This window comes from Solea senegalensis, linkage group LG17 (assembly GCF_019176455.1).
Source record: "Solea senegalensis isolate Sse05_10M linkage group LG17, IFAPA_SoseM_1, whole genome shotgun sequence".
NCBI classification, from domain to species: domain Eukaryota; kingdom Metazoa; phylum Chordata; class Actinopteri; order Pleuronectiformes; family Soleidae; genus Solea; species Solea senegalensis.
Window position 1 is genome coordinate 10300595 of NC_058037.1, and position 16721 is coordinate 10317315.

The following is a 16721-nucleotide window of genomic DNA, read 5'->3' on the forward strand; positions in this document are numbered from 1 at the left end:
AGTGTGTGAAACCAAGAGTCCAGTTCAGCACTCCAGCTCAACACAGATGAGAACCTGCAACTGAGGAGTTAATAATTTGTTCAAAAGCACACTCCTGGTTAACGCTGTGCTCTATGAGGAGTTCAGTGTCTCCAGAGTGTGACCTTACCTGGTCAAACACACTTAATCCACAAGCATAACTCACAAATACCTTGGTATATCTCCAAGGTACACAATCCCACAACAGAAATGACACGTAATTATTGAAAAACAAAAGCTTTGTCTTTTGCATTTAACACATTACTTATCATATTCATTTCTTGTTTCATACTAAGCACCTTTCATACAAGGATTGCAGCTCAAAGTGCTTCATAATGAAAGGAAAATTCAATCTAAAGAGAAAAAGGCAAATACAGCAATAGAACAACAACAAAACACAACAAAGCGGTGGAATTAAAAGGGAAACGTCTACAGTAAAAGAGTAAAAAAAAAAACAGTTTTAACTTCGAAATTAAACAAACTAAGCAAATTAAGTAAAATACAACACAGGGTGGAATAAAATAGGAAAAGGCTGGAGTCAAGAGGTTAAACAAACCTGTTTTAACTTCTTTTGACTGTTGTCAAGTGAATAAACCAGCAGTGGACGATCGCTGTGTTCTTTGCTCTTTGTTTTAGCTTTACACAGTTTATTAAATATCTGGCCTGCCTTGGTCCGTCAATTGGCTGATAATCTGAGTCATTAGATCAATGTAATCACAGGTCTTTCACATACACACACAGTGAGGTAACATTGATTAACACTGTCTTCAGCAGGATCATTATCACGTGAGTGAATCTTTGATGATCAGGCTGATCAGATGAAACCAGAACAAAGACATTGAACGAAGATGACACCAGGCAAGACCATGTGAGAAAAGGAGGAAGACTCTTTTTTAACTTAGTTTGCAAAATGAATAAAGAATACTGTGTGTGTGTGTGTGTGTGTGTGTGTTTTCTGCCTCCTGTTTTTTCCTGCTCCTCAATTTGAAGTCTTCTTCCTGGAGCCAGGAGTCTACTAGACTCAGAGGGTGTGTGTGTGTCTGTGTATGTGAGGAAGAAGGGGCCAAAGTAAGTCCCCGACCCCCAAATGATTGAATCTCTTCCCCAGCCAGGATGGGGACAGTTTTCCTGGTGCCTGGCTTACTTGGACGCACGCACACGCATGCACACACACACGTGTACACACACACCTTCAGCAACAGTCCACTCTGTCTACCACATTCCAGCATCTCTATCTAGTCCCTCACCCAACACCTCCTCATTCATACACACTGACAGCAAATACACACACAAACACACACAGAGTTACAAAGAATGAATCATGATTATAAACACACACACACATACACATACACACACGCCTGAGCTCTGGCCTCTGTCACTGTCAGTGATACAGCCTGACATGTGCAAACACACAAATCAAAACACACACAGTGTACAGTAGAACAACAAAAGAGAGGATGAACTGTGTTCGATTTTTTACAAAGGATATATTTTCACAAACTCTTCACCCTTTATGTGCTCAGATTAGACAGAAACAGATTGGAGCAGTTTACCAGATCAGAAGACGCGTGACGGTAAACGTCCACTGCTGCTGCTGCTGAATTGAGCATGAGTGATTTTCTTGCCTCGTACGGTGTGAAAAACGATGAGCTATTCTGATATCACAATATATGTGTGACAATAGTTCATAGAATTTCAAAATAAAAGTGTTTGTTTTGAACCATATATAGCGTGAAAGCACATGTATGATGCAAAATGAAAGTATAAAAAAACATATAGAAATAACTTATTTTTAACTTGATTTTAGGTTTGAATTAAGTCACTGGAGAGGGTATTTTTTTATATCTGTTTATTCACTTGACATCTTGCACATTTCCTTTATTGCTGTGTTGTATGTGTATAACTCTGCGTTGTTGTGATTGACAGGTCTTGATGGCATAACCTGTATAAATAAAGTTTAAATAACTACAAAAGAAAATTAAGTGGTGGGCCACATGAATTTGTTTGGAGGGCCTTGTGTGGCCCATGTCCCACATTTTTGAGACCTCTGTGTTTGATACAGAACCAGAACCAGAAAACTTTATGAATCCATGAAGTATAATTAAGTACTAAAAACACATTTGTGATTCTTCTTCTTCTTATTATTAATTATATTAATTAGTTACACCAGGTTCAGAGGTGCCTTATATTGGAATAAATGGACAATAAATAAAGATAAAATATATCATGATAATTCACTGAAATGTTATTATATAGGATGATGCAAGTGATTTTGTGGCAGCCCCACATTCATAAAACCAAGGCATAAATTAAGATTTAAAGGCATAATAGAATAACAAAAATAACAACAACAGAGAAGTATGATCAAGGGTGATGAATACAGAACATTTTCATGTGCACCTACATTTGAGAAACACACACACACACACACACACACACGCGCGCGCGCGCGCTCGCAGTCCCATAATTCACTGAGAGGCTGTCAGTGGGAAGTGGCCGCACAATGAAAAGGCCTCGTGTGTTTACGTTTGCTGGTGTTGATGACAGGAATAAATCCGTCCTCATGAGGACAACAGACGACTGCAGGCGCGACGAGCATCCACCTCATATTCTTCATCCTGCTCCTGACAGTGGGAGGAAAACAAATAATAATCAAATAAAACACAAACACAGACACACAGACACACAACCCAGTCTGTCAGTCTGTAGGTCTCACTTGTAAAACTGCCAGTATAATCAGATATTTTAAAAACAAGCAAAATCAGTGCATACATAAATGATCATTTATTATCTTTATTCCAAAACTGGTGAATTTCCCTCTGATCCACGTGCGCACTAACTCTCGTATAACTCAACGTAGAAGTTAGTTAGTCCGAGATGAACACGCGCGTGTTTTGAACGTATCTCTTACCCGCTTAACTTTTCGATCACAATCAGTTTTGTCTTTGTAATGATAATAATAATAATAATAATGATATATAATAATAATAATAATAATAATAATAATAATAATAATAATACTGTAATAATGATGTAATATCAACGTATTTATTTCAAGCTGCTGACATATCAGACATGTGTGATTTGTATCTATTACCTATATCTTTAAATAGAGGAGCGCAAGAATGTCACAGTGATAAATATAATAAATAACAAACAATATGACATTTAAAATATGACAATTAAGACGTTTTACAAATACTAAAAGGAAAGTAAACATTCATGCAAATGATTAAGCGTCACTTAAATGTTCAGTATTCTGACTGACATTTACAAATGTGTTTTTTTTGTTTTGTTTTTAAAAGAAAGTGTATTCGTTTATAAATACAGAATTTGACCAGGTTTACGGTGCGAATCGACTATAGTCACTGTAAAGAAAACTTAAATGCTTATGTTAAGCGATAAGTGAAGTGATAAGTAATTATTTTCAAATGCAAAAGTCACCTCAGATAATAAAAAGACAGCCGTAAATGATGATGGTGATTATATGTCGATCTTGTGTGAAATTATCAAACTTTGAAAAACACTGAAATTTGAAACATGGAGAGGGAGAGAGACAGAGGGAGAGGGAGAGAGAGAGAGAGAGAGAGAGAGAGGGAGAGAGAGATGATAACAGCTGGATCTTGATCACAGGCTCACTCACTCATTCACTCATTCACCCCTCCAGTCTCAAGTCTCCTCTCTTACTTTTTTCTCTGAATTATCTGGATGTTGCAGATCTTTTGCTTTAACTTTTTTTTTAGCAACAGATTTGATTTTAAACAGGAAACCGATCATCTAATCGGATTGTTTTAAAAATCCACCTGTGATTTGCATTAATCTCTTAGAATAATCTGCTTCCACATCATCATCATTATCACTTGCCCCCACAACACGGATGTGCAGCTTCACGCGGCGGATATGTACCAGGGCATAATGACCACCAACCACGGACCCCCTTCCTATGAGGCCGGATTTCTGCACAACGCCTCGGCGGGCACCTCCCCGGTTTATGTGCCCACCACCCGGGTCGTCACCCCGATGATCCCGTACCTCCAGACGCCCGGTGCGTCGCAGCAGAGCAGCCCCGTGTCGAGCCACTCTGCCTGGGGGCAGTCGGGCGCAGACTCGGTGCCCTCGTACAACCACTCCTCCCCGGTGTCTCCGCGTTTCAGCTTCTCCACGAGCCCGCCTCTCACCTCCGGGGTGGCCGCGGTCCGGGAGACGGCAGCCTCCGCGTACTCCAGCCCGCTGAATATCTCTGCCAACGGGAGGGAGCACTACGGCACCCCCCGGGGCCTCGGCGCGTCCTACCACAGCCCGTACACGGCCTACATGAGCCCGAACATGGGCGGAACGTGGTCGGCGTCCCCCTTCGACAGCTCGGTGCTGCACGGTCTCCAGACCGGTGCTACTCCAGGCGCGGCACGGCATCCAAACATGGGTGAGCAACTTTTATATTTCATTATAGCATTTCTGTAAGAGTCACTGTTAGAACAGGTGTCTGTTTTTCTTCATATTAGGAAGTAGAAATAAGGATTGTCAAAGTGTAAATAAAACAAACGTGAGGGATTAATAAAGACAGTCAAAACCAGAGGAAAGCTGATTAAAAACAACACATTTATCTCAAAAAACACGAATCAAACCTGCAACAAAAAAGGAGTAAAAATGCTCTTGTTTTAATGCAATAATGTTTAGAATTTATTTTTAGTTTGTTTGAAACAGAATCCATTTATTAATTAAGAATATGATTTGATTGAATTCATATATAATATCATTGGAAATTATTTTAAATAATAATAAATACATTAAAAAGATTACATTATTCATACAATAAGACACTATCATATGTGTGATTATATTTCACACAGTTTAAGTTCAGATTCACTCATTTGCGTCTTCTTCTTTTTTTTATTTAAACGATCTGAGAACCCAATATTTGCAACATTTAATTTAAGCAACATTTCCGTATACCGTCCTATGTGAATGTGGCACGAATACAATTATTTTTTCTCAATTTTTCTCATTTACATAATGATTTTAATTTTAAAATAATTAGAATTTTTTTTCCTCAGATTCACCACACACACACACACACACACACACACACACACGCACACACGCACACACACACACATATTCTTTAAAATTAAAATAAGTCACTTGTGGATTTTCTTATTTTTTTCCACAAATGTGTTAAACACAAGGCATCACCACATCACAATGTGTTGTTATATTTCCAGAAATAAAAATCAGATTGCGAGCAATGAAGTGCATAGACAATTTATTATTAATTTACCTTGAGCAGCATTTTCCCCTCTAATTTTACACGTAAATGCACTAACAAATAGCTACTTTAATCAAAGTTCCTTAGCCTTTTGTTGACAAAAATATGTCCTATATATGAAAAAATATGTTTAAATAAATATAAATAAATATATTCTGAAGGGAGGCCAACAGGTTGTTGGATTTATCTAAGTGAAAATATCTAAATGTTGTAAAAGCCACCCATGTCCACATTAGATTCGCAACAACAAAAGACAGTATACCATAATAATAACAAACATATGTTAGATAATATCAGAGATGTTATTAAAGTCATATAAATTCATATTTAACTGAGTCTGAATTGATAGCCCCGGTTTATGAGTATTTGACTGTAGATCAGAGGGAATCAAACCGTGAACTGCAGGTGTGTTTTCTTTTGATTTATGATGCAGTGAATATTCATGTGTATGTTTATATCACAGGTATGAACTGAGGTGACAGTGACCTGCAGTAGCTGAAGCTTAAATATGACTCATGTACACACACACACACACACACACACACACACACAGCCATTTCACAATGCATTGATTTAGCTTTGTTTTGTTTTCTTGATGCTTTGACTTGCATCATGTATCGTCTACATTAATCAGATATGACCTGTGTGTGTCTCCTAGATTATCTTGTCTGTGCAGCTGCAGCCTCTTATTTTCATTTCACTCACCAAAACAATATTTAAACATTTGTTTTCCATCTCCAAATTGACATTCATACATTTACATTATATGCGTCGATTAATTTGTGACCCGTGGTGCCGATAACGGCGTCCACATCGACAAGGTCGTCCCCTTGAACTGTTTGATGAAGAAAGAGATCAGCTGTGAGAGATAAGAGCATTGATCCGATCTGACCTCTTCATCTGATTACAGATCATGCTGAACTCACAGTTTGGCCTGTTCACTGATTGATGAATGAAAAGAGCTATCAGCCACAGACCGCATGCACTCATTGTTTCACAGTAACAGCAAATTAAATCAAAGCTTTCAGTCATGACATGAAACTCCACCCCTTTTTTAGTAAATAACAATGAAACTAGCTCAAAAGGTAAGAAGTTTTCAAAGAAAATAAATAATTACTTTCAGATTTAAATCCAGTCTATGTTTGACAGTTTTTGAAAATTGTTTCATTTAAATTTACAGTACATTCTTCTTCTTTTTTAACATAGTATCAAATTACTTTGATAGTTGTTGTTTGGCTTATCTTTCTCGAGATGGTGATTCTGCAATGTACATCTGATTTGACTGAAAATTTAAATGTAAACAGCAAACAATCCTTTTGTGTTGTGTTTTTTGATATTGTTGTTGTTCTAGTTTCCAAAAGGAAAGACCTGCGTTATCATTCTGATATGATACTCTGACAGTTGTAAAAAAAAACAAAAAACTCTTTGCTCCTTTATAAATGATCACAATTAAAGCCAAAATCATAAAAGTTAAAAAAAAAAAATAATGAGCATAAAATATAACTAAAATATGAAAAGGAAAAAATGAGTTTTTGAATTATATTGAAGTTAAAGTGATAAAATGAAGTAAAATGTATAATTCACACACCAGGTACAAAAAAATAAAGTATCAACAGTAAATGTGATAGAATATACATTATACTACTCTTATATAAAATGCATTACTTGTATAATAGTGAAACCTTAATTTGTGAAGTCACTTTACCAAACAAATGTAGTAAAATAGTAAAAAGTTGAATATTAATACAGCAAAAATGGAAATACTCAAGTAGCAAACAAACACATTGTATTTACTAACATATAGATTCTGAGTAAACTTACTGATTAGAGACTATATTATGTTATTATGTTATGTGTTCGCGTCAAGCTTAGTATTGCTACTGTAATCTGAAATGACGCTCACAGTGGCCATGATGAAATCCTCTCAAACATGCTTAGACGTTACTCTCCACATTTATCACTGTCACCGGGAGTCACCTTTGACCTCTGGCGGCGTTAGCGTGGCTGTTTTTAAACTGCACCCTGATTGTCAGCGTGTATCTGATAAAGATACACCCTGACATTTTGTGCAGCGGAAAAAATAAACGCCTGCACTCAGATACAGAGACGTGGACAGCACAGCGCGGCACAGTGCACCGCGTAGAGTGTGTTCTCGTGTTGCCGCTACTGTTGTGTTGGCTACAATTGCTGCCTGGCTCAAGGTTATGCTGCCCTGCAGTCGCCTGTTTTTGCTCTTAGCCTTGGAGGAGGCCCCGTTTGTATCACTAGTACCTTTCCATTAACTCTCTAGATGGCCAGGTTCATACGCTCACTGAAGTGAAATTAAAAAAGACATTATGAAACACAGAAGGAAATGAACTTTGTGGCTCTTTTCGGCTCTGCGGACTCATTTTATATACTTTTCAGTGAAAAAATCTTGATAAATATCTATCAGGGATCTCCCCAAGACCTTTTTTGTACCACATAATGCCAATTACAGTGCCGTAACAGCTTGTTTAATTGAGGAAGTGTGTTGGTTATAGTGAGAAAATGTCCTGTTTATAAAGTTATGGTGTTTTATAGATGCCTTTCTGGCCAATTTCATAATTTATACGGCAGTAACGGCTGACCCCATTATGAAGATAGAGTTCTGATTCAGTGTTTTCCGCAGCTCCTCCAACTATTATTGGCTGCTCTCATCACTGCTACCTTAAAAAAATATCAGTGTGTCACTTCCACACTGCAGATTGATGTCTTCTAACGGCTAAGTGTTTCTTTGGAGATACTCTGTAATGTGCCAGATGAGCAAGTGAAGACTACATTCATCAGATGTCATGCTATCAGAGACAAAGACAGAGAGAGAGAGAGAGAGAGAGAGAGAGAGGAGAAGGAGATGTGACAGACATGGAGTCTCTATTTGAATATGATGGAGCTTTACTCTGTCTCTATTTCCAGCTGCCTCTTTATCTTGAGGGGAGTTGTGAGATAAGGAGGGAATCCAGGCTGCTGTTGTGTGTGTGGGCCAGGGTTACTGCAGCTGGCGCCTCCTGCTGGCGCAGAATAACTGTATCACCGCTCAGCATAATCACCCTTTTACACAAGAGACAGTTTATTAAAAAGGATGGAAAGAATCCTCTATGAGTCAAATATTTAGAATAGCCATCCAGTATTTCTCAAACCTGGTCCATGTTTTACATGTGTCCCTGCTCCAACACACCTGATTCAAATAAATGGGTCGTTGATGAGCTATTTGAATCAGGTGTGTTGGAGCAGGGACACATTTAAAACATGCAAGGCAGTGGGTCCCGAGGACCACGATTGAGAAACACTGTAATAATCCTTTCATATGTACATTAAGCAAGGGGCTTGCATTGTGGAGGCTGCCGTAGTTGCCTGACACGCTTGGTAATTAGAGGGTCGAGTGGAGGAGCGCTCCCTTTGTTGCAATCTGCAAACTCACCATTAGATGGCACTAATTCTTTCACACTAGAATGGAACACATTTGGCAAAGGCAATATTAATCTGTGTGCTTTTGTGAATTTTGGATGGATGGATGGATCGACAGAAAAGCAGCTATGACCTCATCCATTCATCTATTTTCTACCGCTTTATCCACCACTTGAGGGTCGTGGGGGGGCTCTGTGCCAATCGGACATCAGATGATTGGAGGGGTACACCCTGGACAGATCGCCATCACAGGGCCACATATAGAGACAAACAACCATCCACTCTTATGGTCAGTTTAGATTATCCAATTTGCCTAATCCCCATATCGCATGTTTTTGGACTGTGGAAGGAAACCGGAGAAAACCCATGCACACACAAGGAAAACATGCAAACTCCATGCAGAGAGGCCCTTGTTCTGGGTCTCAAACACGGGTCTTCTGGCTACTAACCACCACACCAACAGTGTGGCTCGCCATGACCTCACAGTTTTCAGTACAACCATTAAAGACAGCATTAACCCTTCATTCTCTCACATGTCCTTCCCCGATCAGATTTGTTTGACGACTTCGCTGAGGGCCGAGAGTGCGTGAACTGCGGGGCGATGTCGACCCCGCTCTGGAGGCGAGATGGTACTGGCCACTACTTGTGTAACGCCTGCGGCCTGTACCACAAGATGAACGGCATCAACAGACCTCTCATCAAACCCCAAAGACGACTGGTACATATATCATCTTCGATTCTATTATATAACCTTTACTCTCTTCTTGTTTTGTTCTTTTTTATCACTGACCAACATGTTTAATGTGTTGCAGTCTGCCTCCAGAAGGGTGGGCCTCTCCTGCACCAACTGTCATACCACCACCACCACTCTGTGGAGACGAAACGCAGAGGGAGAGCCGGTCTGCAACGCCTGTGGCCTCTACATGAAACTCCATGGGGTGAGAGAAAAAGTAGGGGGCGAGGGAGACGAGATAGTGTTTGTTTAAAAGCACTATAACTACCATTTACTAAATCTCTCTTCTATGTGCTTTGGTATGTTCTTTTGTGTCTCCATAGGTACCGCGGCCTCTGGCTATGAAGAAAGAGGGAATCCAGACCCGCAAACGCAAACCCAAGAACCTCAACAAGTCCCAAACAGGTGAGAAACAATAAAACGTGGTATCTTTTCTACTAATACAGTACAATATAGCAGAAGTTGCTTAACCAAAAAGATATTTTACTCCCTAAGTGACACGCCACATGGGGCACACTGGTGTTTACTGGCTGTACAAGTGGGATAACTATTGTTCTCTGCTCTACAGGGACTCCAGGTGGTGAAGGAACTCCAGTCACACCCAGCAACAGCAGCAGCAGTAGCAGCAGCAGCACTCTCCGCACCTCCACATCCACATCCACCACCACCATCAACAGCAGCAGTAGCAGCAGCAGCAGCAGCACAGAGGAGCCACGTCAGATAAAAACAGAGCCAGGGGCTCACAGCTTGTTCACACACCACAGCTCACACACACAGGTGAGTTGAACAGTGAAAACAAATGCCCCCACTGAACGGTCCAATGACCTCATGGACCAAAGTAAAAGATAATTACCGCCCACAACATTACCACTGAGAGCTATGGTTTTGTTCATTTTACAATATTTATTAGGGCCCGAGCACTCACTCAGTGGTGTAAGGATCTATTGAAATTAATTATCTTTTCTTTCGAAAGGATTGCATTCTTGAGGTAATAAATTTTGGTAAAAACGGATGAAAATTGTCACTTTTTTTCATAAAACAAGAATATGTAAAAGTGGTCCAAAGGTGAAACCTGGTACGACAAAATCGAAACCAAGTTGCACCAAATTTCACCAAACTTGGTGGAAACATGCCACAGCCCAAGACAAACAAAAAAGTCTATTGGTACCATGACCTTAACTCAAAAGGAAGTTGGCCCACCATTTTACCACGAAACAGGAAGTGCCCTACAACTTCTCCATAAATTGACCGATTGTCCCGAGAAACCTGGCCACAAATCATCATAGCATAGCACCACCTGCTGGCAGCTAGCAGCACAGCAATTTCTGTTTGTTTGTTGGTGTCTGTGACATGCACAATGACACAGTGATAAAAAACAAAATACCTTATAGGGAATAACAACCACTGATAAATGTAAAATCCTGTGTTTAGTTTTGATGGACAGACTCTGTTTTCAGCAAACAGATAATGTTCCACTAATTCTGATCACAAAGACCAAACAGAGGCAACCAAATGTTACGTACTGCATCTACTGCAACTATTGCAATAAGATTTTAATTCTAGAACACTAACTTTTGCACCTATTATATCCGTAAAATTATCCTAATACATCTGATTTTCTTGTGTGTCCCTGCAGATTTCAGCCCTGCCAGCCTACATGACTGCTCAAGGTGGAGCCATTCCTCTTAAGATGACACCTGGCAGCCACAGTGGGTCTTCTGGCTCCAAAGCTGAGCCCTGGAACAACCTAATCCTGGCTTAGAAGACCTACAACCAAGAATCTCAGACTGGTCCACCTACACCAGTGAAACTCTCCTGACAGACTCTTTGGAAAGTGGTGGAAAGTGGTGGAAAGTACTGCTCTGGATGCAAAAGATCCCACATGGGACATGGAAGTGGGAGTCACGACATGAATGGAAACGTTAAACATGACTGCACAGCTACTTAGACAGTTGTGAACAAGCAGCTCTTGTGATTAAAACCTGGTTAAAATGTTGGGTCTGACACTCAACTGTAAAATAAGCCATTGATAGAATAAGCCAGTGATGAATAGCTTCTTTTTTTTCATTTTTATTTCAATACATTTTCTTAATTTTAATGATTTGCATATAATTATTATGGACAATTTGCCAAAAAAAGACATGTATGATGAATCACAGCATTTTGATGTCAAAGTTGAAGTGTCATAAAGGGTCAGTTTGTATAAATAAGAAAAGTAACAAGTATACTATATATTTTCACGTATACCCTAGTGGTACATCTGTAAAGGACATTTGAACATCTCAGTCGAGAGACAAGACATGACTAAAACATATGTGCTGGTTACTTGATAAATCACACACCTCTGCGTGGACACTTTTCAGTATTTTTGAATGTGACTTCATCAGAAAACGCCAGTATACTGTTTTTTTTTTTGTGCTGTTTTAGGCAAATGTAGTATTTTAATGACGAGCACCTCAGTTGTAATGGGGTGTCAGCAGAAGTCTTAGCAGCTTGTATCTCCACACCACAGAAAACACAACTATTGACATCCATCACTCCTCAACACCACTGATATGACCCTCAGTAAAAAAAAGAAAAAAGTACACAATCTCATCAGTGCTATAGGAACTGCTCCATAATGACCTGGAATAATATCTGGACCAGTTTGCCTTTCTCCTTTAGATTTTAAAATGTTTAAAAAATGTATGAAAAGATATAACATGATAAACTACCTATGGAGCAGAAAAGATGCACATGACCAGTATGATGAGGATGGATGTACTGTCACATGGCTCCCTCTGCTGGCACAAATATAGACGTGCATCCAAAAGATTCAAAAGATCCTGCTACTATTTATTATAATAATAGACATAACTCAAACCACATTTATGACCTATTACATCAAGAATGTGTACTGTATAAAATCAGTGATACTGCTTTAATTTGCTTGTGACAAACAAGGGAGGGAGCATTTACGTGTGTAAATGTGGGAGAGCGCGCACATTTGTAATTACCAGAATAACTACCATGTATGTAAAAAGTCCACTCCAGTATAATTGTGTAATACGCCATTTGTGATATATTGTAAGTAACGCGAGACATAGATATGTGTATGTGTATTTGTGCGTGTGCACTAACTCTACCCGACACCCTCGTTGGCTCTGCTGAGGAGCCTAATAAAGACAAATGCAAAGCGAATGGTAAGAATGTTTGGTATGAAGGCCATAAATGTGCTTCAAACACATATCACAGATGTGTAGAATAATTAGTGTCGAAGCCTTTTTCCTTGCGATCTTGTCAAAGGGTTTGGTTTCTCAACAGCATCCTCATTGGACAGCTGGATTCTTCCTATGTGCAAAAAATTGTTTGTGCACTCTAAGAAATCTGTGACAAACAGCTGGATGACACATTGATTGAAGTCGTCGGTCAGTTTCCCCCTAATCAACTCAGCGTATTTGTCTTGCACCATCTCCTGCCAGCTCCGTTGAAACGTGAGTCTCATGTCTTCGTGGAGGACATCAGATCCCTGTGGACCAAACGTGTAATCAAGTGCAAACTCATTCCCGCTCTCCAAATGTCCCTCAAAACTCCTACTTTCTTCTGAAAGTCGAGCTTGAGCGGCTTCTATCATGAGGCTCGTCTTCTGCGTTAAGGCTTTTTTCTCGTCGTCCGGCTCGCATTCAAACACACAGTGCATGTTTTTGAAGTAACTCTTCCAGTCTTGACCCTGCACCAGGGTCTTCAAAGAAAAACTCAGGTTTACAGATCTCAGCAGGTGTTTAATGGCAGAACTTACATTTTCACATAAAGGATTGAGATCAGGTCTCGTGTTAGCTGCTTTAACATAGTCCTCGTGGTCCTGTGTCTGATTTATACAGTCCACCTGGCCATAGTCGACCTCCCTGAACAGATTTTCTTTGGTTCCTTTGAAGCCCCAGCATCTCATGAAACCAATATGAGTCCTGACTCCATACACACTCCACCACTCGTGCGCTTTCTGAACCAGGTTTATCATGCATGAGCTAGTGTTTCGAGCCAAACACGGGCTGTTCATAGTGAAAACGTACACCTTCCAGTCTTGTGTGAACTCGTCTGACTGCAGAAGTTCCTGTGTTTGTCTGATAATGACGTCCTCGCTGTGATCTCCGCTGTTGTAGTTTGGATAGTAAGGTCCATACATGACAATCTCCTCCCGTTTCTCAATCGCAGCCCACGAATGTTGTTTCTCCTCTGCACCGCATTCCTCTGTGATGTCACAGTGAAATCCCAAAAACTTCTTGTTGACTTGGTCGTCGAGGAAAACCTCCCTGGTGGCTTTTCTGTGGTTGTAGTGCTCCAGTGCCCTCTTCACGGAGAAATCAGTATCAGACCAGGATGATATTTGGTCAAAGAAATGCTTATTGTCAGTCAGGTATTCAGGCTTGTGTGTACAGGGGTGAACACAGCTCGTCCTGTAAAAACAAAAACATCTCTATTTGCTAAACAATTGCTTGCTTAAAGCCAACACTGAAAAAATAGTTGACATATTTAGGAAAATACACTTGAAAAATATGTAATATTCAACATATATGAGGTATAACAAGCACTTTTGCCTCAGATATGTAATATGTTTCTCTGTTTCAAGTGTTTCTTCATCTTTCACTCTGGTGATAACAGTTTTGGTCGTACTGCCTGGTCCTATATAAGATTAAATGTGAAAACCTTGTAGTAAAAGAACTGTGAGGTGAGAACCACGGCACTGCATAACCCCCCCCGATCTAACATGACCTAATCTCACATTCCATCCCACCCGCATACATCCTAATCAGATTCACAATCCAGATTAACAACCATAGACTAACCATATAAAAAGGTCTGCACTTACTCTGGTCTGAGATGTTTTGTGTCCAGCAGAGTTTTAGGACTGGCCAAACAGTTCTTTCTGGACACAGGAGGTTTGTTCTCATATTCAGCAAACCGAGGTCGCTTGCGTCTCAACCTGAATGAAAACAGCAAACAGTGGATGATAAAATTGTATAATTTACTTGTAGAGCTGAGATGGTGACATTTTACTGTATACAATTATATATATGATCTGAGTTCACTTACATGGGAAGCTCCATCCAGTCTTTCCACAGCTGATATTTTCAGAAATCACAAAATTGCAAAATAAAATGTCTTGTCTCTTTCGCGCAGGTGTTTATGATAGATCACAGGGTGTCAGATCACAAATGAAAGTAAACTAAACAGCAAACAAAACTGTTGCAATCTCAACAAAACGCTCTCGGCTCCTCCTCCTACGCTCATGGCCATGTTTCATCACACATTCCTGTTGAGCAGGTTCACAGAGGAGTGCAGAGAGAAACACCACTTAACCTTCTCTTAAAGATCAAAAGAAAACTATGGTATATAGAACATTTCACTTATGAATCATTTCTGGAAGACAAAATGGAGGAGAGCTGCAGTTCACCATCTCACCTTGTGCAATGACAATGAGCAACAAAAAAAGCTATACAATAACAAGTGTAACAGTTGACTTAGCCTTGTCTCATCTGTCACACTGTGCACAGAGGAGCTGACGATGGGTGTTTGGTTCTTTCAGGCAGACTCAGCTGTGGGTGACATGACCCGTGACTCATAAGAGATTCCGTTATCCCATTTAACAACACCATTTTATTGATGGTATCTAAATTCGTGAACAGGATGTTGTTTTATTTTAAAGCCAATTTTATGACGCTGCTACAGGGGAAACACACCTGGTGTGAGATGGCACCGTGGTCATTTTTTTGCTCATAATCTCTAAAACAAACCCATGACACTTTTAAAGCTATAACCCACACATGGGCAACATAAGGCCCTGGAGCCGGATCCGGCCCGCTACATCCTCACAGGTGACCTTTAACTTGACTCTTGCTCAGCTGAAGTTGTGATGTGAGCAGTCGACACAGATAAGTTCTTTTTAACCACTGCAAACACAGACAAAACATTTCAGTTTCACTCCTTAATAGCATTAAACTCGTGAAACACTGCCAGACTTTTATTTTGAACAGTTACACTTGATTGTTTATGAACAATATCACTTCTATCAGGATGTTAAATTGTTAAATTTGTTAAATATTTTGACAGAATCAACTTTGCCTGAAGAACGCTGTCAGTTTATCACCTTGTCATTGCCACTGGCATTTACAACAGGCCAGGAATGTCAGTTTTCCTCAGTGGTTCCTTTGAAACATAATTATATGAATGTTGCATCACAGCTGTGACCACCGAAGACCTAGTCATGCAGTGTAGCACGTTGGACGGGATCTGTGCATTACTACTCATGGTGGCTTCTCATGCTGTAGCTTGTTTGTGGATTTGGGTCTTTCGAGGTTTAATGTGTCAATATTCAAAAAATGACAATATATATACACAAAGAGAAGGACATACGGCAGCATTGTGTAGCCATCTTAGAGATTCAACCTATGGACATGTTTAATGTTTGATTAATTACTCTCTCTCTTCCTCTAACTATCTGTGTAGCTTATTACTGCCAAATAAAACCAGAAGAAGAAGAGTTGGTCTGTATTTATATAGAGCTTTCCTAGTCTTGATGAGCTGCTTATCACTATATTTTGCCACTCACCCATTCACACACTGCAACATGGGGTTAAGTGTCTTGCTCAAGGACACATACTGACTAGCAGAGCCAGAAATTGAACCCACAACCCTCCAGTTGGAAGACAACTCGCCCTACCACTGAGGTATCATCGCTCAATCCTAGAATCCTCACTTTTTTAATACTTTTACATCTAAAACTTAAGTTCATTTGGTCAGAAAATTACATTTGATACTTAAGTACAGTAAATGTCATTTACTAGACTTTACTTAAGTAATATTATAAAACAGTAATCTCAACTTCTACCAAAGTCATTTTCTGGTAAGATACCTGTACTTTATACAAGGCTGAATAATTAATATATAAACATTGATTTCTCTGCCCTCTGCTGGTGAACATGGATACAAACACTTTGACACTCTTGGGTGTTGAATGTAGCTCAGAATGATGGTCATTTGAATAAAATAACTTATATTATTGTTAAATAATATAATAACAGCGTTTTTTTAAGGAGATAAAATGAACAGCACACTGTCTCAGGCAGGAACCCATGAGTCTCTCTGCAGAGTGCAACATAGGGGCGGAAGTGATTTGCATAAGTCTTGCCCCCTGATTATAGCCCCGCCCATGTACCTAACCATGACCCTAATCACATGATTCTAGTCTGTTTGTTTAATATTCATACATTTTTTATTTTATTCTCTGTGATTCTGCGT

At 39.7% G+C, this 16721-nt stretch overlaps 2 protein-coding genes across 2 annotated transcripts; one reads left to right on the forward strand and one right to left on the reverse strand.

Annotated features, from left to right (window-relative positions):
* The first annotated feature begins 3645 nt into the window (after positions 1 to 3645).
* gata4 (GATA binding protein 4) lies at positions 3646 to 12626 on the forward strand. The gene is made up of 6 exons (XM_044049144.1): positions 3646 to 4444; positions 9265 to 9431; positions 9526 to 9651; positions 9770 to 9851; positions 10015 to 10223; positions 11083 to 12626. Exons 1-6 carry the CDS (start codon positions 3922 to 3924, stop codon positions 11206 to 11208), a joined length of 1233 nt encoding a protein of 410 aa, XP_043905079.1. The 5' UTR covers positions 3646 to 3921; the 3' UTR covers positions 11209 to 12626.
* LOC122784066 lies at positions 12621 to 15663 on the reverse strand. The gene is made up of 3 exons (XM_044049143.1): positions 14517 to 15663; positions 14293 to 14406; positions 12621 to 13879 (listed from the first exon to the last, which is right to left on the reverse strand). The coding sequence occupies exons 1-3, from the start codon at positions 14528 to 14530 to the stop codon at positions 12694 to 12696; spliced, it is 1314 nt and encodes a 437-aa protein (XP_043905078.1). The 5' UTR covers positions 14531 to 15663; the 3' UTR covers positions 12621 to 12693.
* Between the last annotated feature and the right edge of the window lie 1058 nt (positions 15664 to 16721).